Source organism: Sinocyclocheilus rhinocerous, unplaced genomic scaffold (assembly GCF_001515625.1).
Source record: "Sinocyclocheilus rhinocerous isolate Xijiao unplaced genomic scaffold, SAMN03320098_v1.1 scaffold418, whole genome shotgun sequence".
In the NCBI taxonomy this organism is placed as follows: Eukaryota; Metazoa; Chordata; class Actinopteri; order Cypriniformes; family Cyprinidae; genus Sinocyclocheilus; species Sinocyclocheilus rhinocerous.
The window spans coordinates 1,519,905-1,526,881 of NW_015651146.1; the positions used below are offsets into that span (position 1 = coordinate 1,519,905).

Genomic DNA, 6,977 nt, shown 5'->3' on the forward strand with positions numbered 1-6,977 from the left:
ACTTTTATAAAGAATATCTCTTTGGATTTGAGACTTTAGTCTTTGCAACTTTACAGATCTTCTTTATGCACCAAGAGCTTGTAACACTCCAAAGAGAAAGGAAAACTTGAAATCGCATCATATGACCCCTTTAACAATACATGCACTTTTACAGTAAAATACTGTTAAAATTATGTTTTTGCATGTCAAAGGTCTTAAGTCAGGGGTGTCTAAACCTGCTCCTGGAGGGCCAATGTCCTGGAGAGTTTAGCTCCATCTTGCCCCTGTTGTGCCCATTTCTGACCCCTGCCAGATTATTACCCCCCTAGTATTGGTAGGTTTAGGGTTAGGTGTGGGGGAGGGGTTAGGATTAGAAGTGGGGTTAGGATTAGGCAATCAGATAGCGATTTCAACGAGAGGGGTAATAATTTGGCAGGGGGTCGAAAATGGGCACAACACCCCAACACACCTACCTGGAAGTTTCTAATGAGGCAGGACTGTGAGAACCCTGACAGTTGTTGACTAGCTGTTTGAGGTGGGATTCAGCTAAACTCTGCAGGACAGTGGCCCTCCAGGAGCAGGACTGGACACCCCTGGTCTATTTTAGCTTTGCCCTTACCTCACACATCTCTCCAGCCCTCATCCCTTCCAGGCAGCCCTCTGTAATGTCACACTGCCCTTCGCCCATGCACAACAAGCACCACTCATCCAGTGGAACCTGCAGTGCCGAGTCCTGCGAGCGGGGGTATGAGGTAGCTTGCTCGCTAGAATCAACGCTGGCTGTTGATTCCTGCTCTTGAGAAGCAGTATGTTGTGTTTCTCCCTCCGTAACAGTACTTCGCCGCACCTTGACCTTACATAGTGAGCCCATCATCGGCGTTAAGTCATCTCGTTGTCTTTCTCCAAGCCACCGCCGGCGAACCTCCCACAGACCACCGGGACACGCGGAGATCCACGACGTCTCACGTGGAATACCAGGCACTTGGACTGTTGTCATGACGATGCGTTTTAAAAGACCTAAACATAAACCACGAAAGCTATTAAATGCAGACTACATGGGTGGTAGCTGTACAGTGGCTATCAAGGGACCTGTTAGCTCCGTGAATCAAAGTCTTCTTTTTAAACCTAGCGCATCTATAGCTTCAGATTCCATGCGTTTTTAAAATAGAAAACATTTGTAATGACACCTCACAATTTATAATATCACACATTTGTGAACTCGTGTACCTACTTCAGTGCTCGTCGCTGTCAGACTCTCTTCTTCCACAGCAAATATCTCACATTGAAGGTCTTCCATCGCCCTCTAAAGGTGCGGCATGCAAAGCTTACATTTGTACTTTGTACTGTTGTACTCTTTGTACTCTTTGTCCAGATGTCGCTCTTTGGTGCAATTCGAGGTGAAAAAGTTTGCATTAACATGTGCTTTGATGCGTTTTCAATATGACCTGGTACAATCATGACCATAATTAACGACATGCGTACTCTCAATTCAAAATAGAGTAGCCTACAAAGAAAGATATAATACTTTATGCAAAGATAAATGTGCAAAAGCTTAAAATTATAAACCAGTGCTTTTGTGGACAAATTCTGCCGGAAAGAGTATAGACTACAGCTTTACCAATAAAAACTGGCAAATATTATCAACAGGCCTTTCTGACATAGGTTTTTAAACCTATATTTAAAAGGAAAAGTTATCTAGTTTTAATGGAAAAATATTGCTACAGTGAAAACCTAAACACATAATGGTTAATTGTGATTTACCATATAAAATGAAAATATATTTAATTTATTTAATTAAATATAAATGATTAAATATAATAAATTTAATTCCTCTATAAAATAAACCAATTATAATAATTTAGGGTGAAAATATACATTTATAAAAAAATATATATATATTTTACAATAAAATACATGTCCTATATTGTTAAAAATATGGTTAAAAATATTTGTTGTAAGTAATATTCTATGGTGAAAAAAGTAAATGGTCACTCAGAAGTCCCTTTGTGACACATCACATTTTGGTTAAATTTATGTTCCTTATTACTTTTGCACAGTTATGTACTCTGATGGTGTTTTGTGTTGGTGTGGGTGTTGTACTCCGTCTACGTTTATACATGTATATTAGACATTGCTCATGGTCTTTCTGATGAAATATAATTCATCCTATAAGTTCTTCTGTTCTACTGTCTTGAGTACTAAGTTGCTTATGAGTATATTTTAAGATGCAAAGTGACTTTTGGTACTGCAAGTAGATTAGTGTGTTAATATTATATTAGGTAATAAAATGCATGGTTCGGGTAAAATATGGAACAGTAAAATATACAGGTGCCAAAACACCTGCGTGTAATGCCTGAAACATGACTGTTTCAGACTTTTTTGTTTTTGCTATGAATTTCTTTTCATAGTAATCACAAATTCAAAACGATTTTTGACTGTATATTTCAAATACAGTCAAATTATTATATATTACAGTGTAAAATTTTTGTATGTAATCTGTAGTAGCATTCAAATGAAAAACCAAATAAAACTAATATACTTTTCAGGACAAATTTAGCTTGAAAGTGCAATATGAGTGATGTGTCATTAAAAATTAAATTAAAATATATCATCTTTTTTTATGTTCGACTAGGTCCATGAGTTTATTTTGTTCACAAAAATAACTGTAGTGGTATCAGATGGTAATACCATGTAATTTGATACAGCATTCTTCATACCATGGTACTGAATGATTACCATTCGTGGTATTTACATGGAAATCCAAGCAAGGTACTTCAAAGAACAAAATAGTTTTTTGTTAGTGTTTGGACTGGGCTGGGCAATGAGTCAGTCAGTCGTTCGTGGTAGAAGAATGGCCTTTGTGGCCGGAGGGGGCGCGCTGGATGTCGGCTCTTGACGCTGAGCTGTTTCCTGGGTGCATGCAGCGTCACACACGGGCCGTCCAGTACTATGTGGCAGAGCGTGTGTGTGCGTGCATGTGAGAGGCAGGGTTGGGGCAGAGTTTCGGAGCGCGTTCAGTTGACACAGGCGTCTACTCGATTCCGACAACAACACAAGCGAAGACACGGAGCTGTCGCGAGATACGTGCCTTTAACTGGATTAAGCCGAGAAAAGCCGTTTTGGACGGACCGAGCTGAAGGCGGATGAGCGCAGCCCGCGGGAGGGCAAGTGTGTTTCTGCGGCGGGGTCCAGTTAGCGAAAGATGAACAGAAACCACCGAGTGCCGAGCAACCGAACTCTGAACGCCGTGGAGGTGAAGAGCAAGGTGCGTAGTCAGCGGGCCAATTACTTTAATTAGTGTTCAATGACAGAACAGACTAGTATTCGTGTTAGGAATAGATTTAAGTAAGACGCACTCAACACCTTACCCAACCTTGTAACGTTAAGTTCAGTCGAGCGTTGCTTTTAGTCCTGAGGACACAATGTGTCCGTGCTGTTAGGGAGAGATTGTGTGTTTTGACAGGTGCTCTCTTATCTCATGTTGTCAGGTGTTTATTATATTGTAAAAATAATGTCTAAAAGTTTTTATTTGAGTTCTGATATAAACGTTACAAAAGCAACCCGTGTGTTTGTCCAGTCAGTTTGACCAATCTATGGCAAGCCGTTTAAAAGTTATTCTTTTAACTAAACTATCTGTTTGATGTTACTATTACTTATTATTATTTTTTAATTACTAATTATTAATTCAATAGAGACTAGTATCAGGTTAATTCAAACTAATACTTATTCATTACAGACTAGCCCTTATTCCTTTGCTACTATTCACTACCCTAATTAACAATTACTTATTACAGGGTTGCTGATAACAAATTACTGTTTTTCCATCGAAATCTATTGGGATATGTGGTTCAGATGTCAAGTGTTCATGTCTGTTAGATTAGTCTAGTACATTAGCATGTGGTAGTTCTTGCTGGTCCCTTTTACAGTTTTTCTAGCAGTTCATTGGGTACTGGCACTTTTGCCAACTATGCCAGTATGAGACTGAGACACTAGTATGTATCCCAGTTGTTATTAGTAACATTTCTTATCTCAGTGGCTATAATTATGTATATGTTTTTTCATATTTAATAACTAGTGTGGTTATTTTGTAGTTCAGTTTAAAATCATATTAGTAAGATGCTAGTAGTACCACTTGGAAATCACACTAGTGTTTAATAAACAGGTACTTGTGCCTGTTCAAATTGTACTAGAAAAACAGGAATGGATACTACTTTGAGTAGTTACAAGTAACGAAAGAAAATGTCTTAATAAATAATGCATAGTTACTAGTTAAACTGGAATAGGTGCTAGTTGGAAGTGAATAAATGATATCAGAACCACAGATCCCTATAGAATTCAATGGAAAAACTTGCAATTTGTTCACCAGTAGCAAGAGAATAGGGACTATTAGCAAAGGAAAACATACATTTGACTAATTTATTGGATACTACGGTAGTTACTATTGGAATAAGTGCAATTATTTTTATTACACTTATTATTTTTTAAGTGCTAGTATCACAAATAGATGCTAGTTTGTATTAAGGAGTAAGTGCTAAAATGGATTGCCATTGCAATGTATCAGTGACAATTAAATGAAAGCTGTTTTTCCCCCTAAACTTATTTTCCCTCTGTCATTTTGTAAATAAACTGATGCTCACTTAGCTTGGATTCCACACTTCACATCCACATGACAAGATCATGTTTGAGGAAATTAAATATTGGCTGTTCTCAAAAAATGAGTTAAATCAGATACCAAGCTGCACACGTGATAAATAAAATAACTATTACTCAACCAGTCTCACACAGTGAGCCTTATCTCTACTGTGACGTGAGACATGAGAGCAGTTTTACATGCATTATACGCACCTGAACATCTATACAGAAGATATTTATAACTTAATACTGCTGTAGTCTGATGTAGAAATCAAGTATTGGTTTTGTCTCAAACCTAAAAACCTGTCTACCTAGACAGTGTTCTGAACATGCATATGATGCCCAAAATTTGTCTAGGTAGGCAGTTCAATGTCAAACATTGCCTTTTCTTGTTTATGTTCATGTTATTGTAGGTATAGGGACAGTTATTCAGAAACGGAGCAATTTATATATGGTTTACTTTGTTTATTCGCATTTTTCTTGTGTTAATCATTATGGATGACACTATAAACAAGAACCTGGTCATACTCACTCCACCAACTCAAAGATTTACAGGTCTGTTTTATAATGGACAAGCCATAGCTAGTGATGACGCTACAGCTGACTGAGTCTCAATCCTCCTTTCACATTGTTTTTTTATTACCAAACCACTTCTTAACTTATTACAAATCATGAAAGAATTTAGGCTATTTTGACCAGTTAGTAAGCATTTAATTTTTGTATCAGATTTTTTGCCCATGATTTTCCTTGTTTATAAATAGTATTTATTTATTTTTTGATTGCTACTGATGCTGCTATTCTATATTTAGTTACTCTATACTAAAATATAGTGCCTACTTCCCCTTAAAGGGATAGTTCACCCAAAATGAAAATTGTTATTATTATTGCTACAAAAAGGGAAATGTTTTTAAATGATGTACTGGTTGTTTTTTTCCTATATGCACAATGTACTGGCTCCATATTATCATTGGATATTAAAACATTTGCCAATTAGCCAATTTTAAAATTTGTGGACATTGGATATTTCATGGTTTCTGTCTATTTTAAGGGAAGTCTCTTGAAGAGTGCTTTTTTATTAAGAGCGCATGTTGGTAGAGATGCACCGATCGATCGGCCAGGGATCGGAATCGGCCAATTTTCCTCATGATCGGCCCGGATCGGTGACCGGCCGATCAGTCTCACTTCTTTCCAATTCCGAGCCAATCCGTTTTTTTACCAGCAGGTATTTATGTCAAAATGCCCGTCTTGGCGAGTATCCAGTTAAACACAGTCAGTTTTGGAACGTTAAATAGTTGAGAAAGAGAACGCATGTTGTGTAACAGTATATTGGGTCCGTGGATAAACTCTTAAAGGGCAAATCGGAAATCGGAATCGGCCAAGAAAATTGCTATCGGTGCATCTCTACATGTTGGAGTGAGTTTTGCATGTGTTAGCAGATTTCAGTGTGTTTTCCTTTTCTTTTTTTTAAACAAACTAGTATAGGTTTGTAATACCAGGTATTTATCAGTTGTCAGCTATAACCTGAAAATAATTGTCGGTTTATCAGTTTCATCCACAATTTTAGTATCAGTGCATTCCTACTTTTTTTCCCATGCACAATGACAGGAAAGAAGTCCATGCGATTTATGTTAGGAAATGTAAATTTGCCAGTTTCATTATTATTTTATTATTATTTATACTATTATTAGTAAGTAAGTTTTAGTAATTTTGTTGTGTTCTTTTGTCCTGCAAAGTTTTTAAGTTGAAGATTGTCATCTAATAGGCTATTTGTATATTATTTCAGCTTTATTTCAATTAACGAAATTGATTTGTTATAGTTTTAGGTGTGTTCGTCTTGTTTTGCTGTGTGCTGATGACTGTTCCATGTTGTTAGTTTGGAGCAGAATTCAGGCGGTTCTCTTTGGACCGGTCCAAGCCGGGACGCTTTGATGAGTTCTATGGCTTGCTGCAGCATGTGCACCGGATCCCAAACGTTGATCTGCTTGTGGGTTACGCCGATGTCCACGGGGACCTACTGCCAATCAACAACGATGACAACTACCATAAAGCAATTTCCATGGCAGCGCCCCTGCTGCGTCTCTTCTTGCAGCGCAAAGGTGAGGATTGTGTTTTTGAAGTGGGTCATTGGTCAAATTCAACTCCATATGGTACGCACACTACCATGCTCTGACACAGTTTCCTTTAGATCCCTTATGGTCACAACACTCACAGTTGTAGTTCATTTGTCCATCTGTATGGTGAGAAATTATTTGTAGTTGAGTAATATCAGCCCTCTACGGACACCTTGGCAATTGAATCGCCATTGGCTAGTAAATTTTTTTGTTTACTCGCCAGACTGATTTTATATATATATATATATATATATA

The 6,977-nt window shown here is 37.6% G+C and overlaps 2 protein-coding genes across 3 annotated transcripts in view; one reads left to right on the forward strand and one right to left on the reverse strand.

The window, feature by feature from the left end:
- Window positions 1-1,288, reverse strand: part of fkbpl (FKBP prolyl isomerase like) — a 4,020-nt gene extending 2,732 nt beyond the window's left edge. Inside the window, exons 1-2 of one of the 2 annotated variants that reach the window (XM_016517996.1) lie at window positions 1,211-1,288; window positions 599-996 (exon numbers count right to left, since the gene is read on the reverse strand). In XM_016517996.1, coding sequence (XP_016373482.1) covers window positions 599-976 — 378 coding nt within the window. In that variant the 5' untranslated portion in view covers window positions 977-996; window positions 1,211-1,288. Of the gene's footprint in view, window positions 1-598; window positions 997-1,206 lie in introns of both variants that reach the window. The other variant, XM_016517997.1, reaches the window with a different exon arrangement.
- Window positions 1,289-2,791: 1,503 nt separating this feature from the next.
- LOC107712746 (partitioning defective 6 homolog beta-like) overlaps window positions 2,792-6,977 on the forward strand; it is a 20,702-nt gene continuing 16,516 nt past the window's right edge. Inside the window, exons 1-2 of the mRNA XM_016518092.1 lie at window positions 2,792-3,244; window positions 6,485-6,707. Of these exons, the coding sequence (XP_016373578.1) occupies window positions 3,182-3,244; window positions 6,485-6,707 (286 nt within the window). The 5' untranslated portion in view covers window positions 2,792-3,181. The remainder of the gene's footprint in view (window positions 3,245-6,484; window positions 6,708-6,977) is intronic.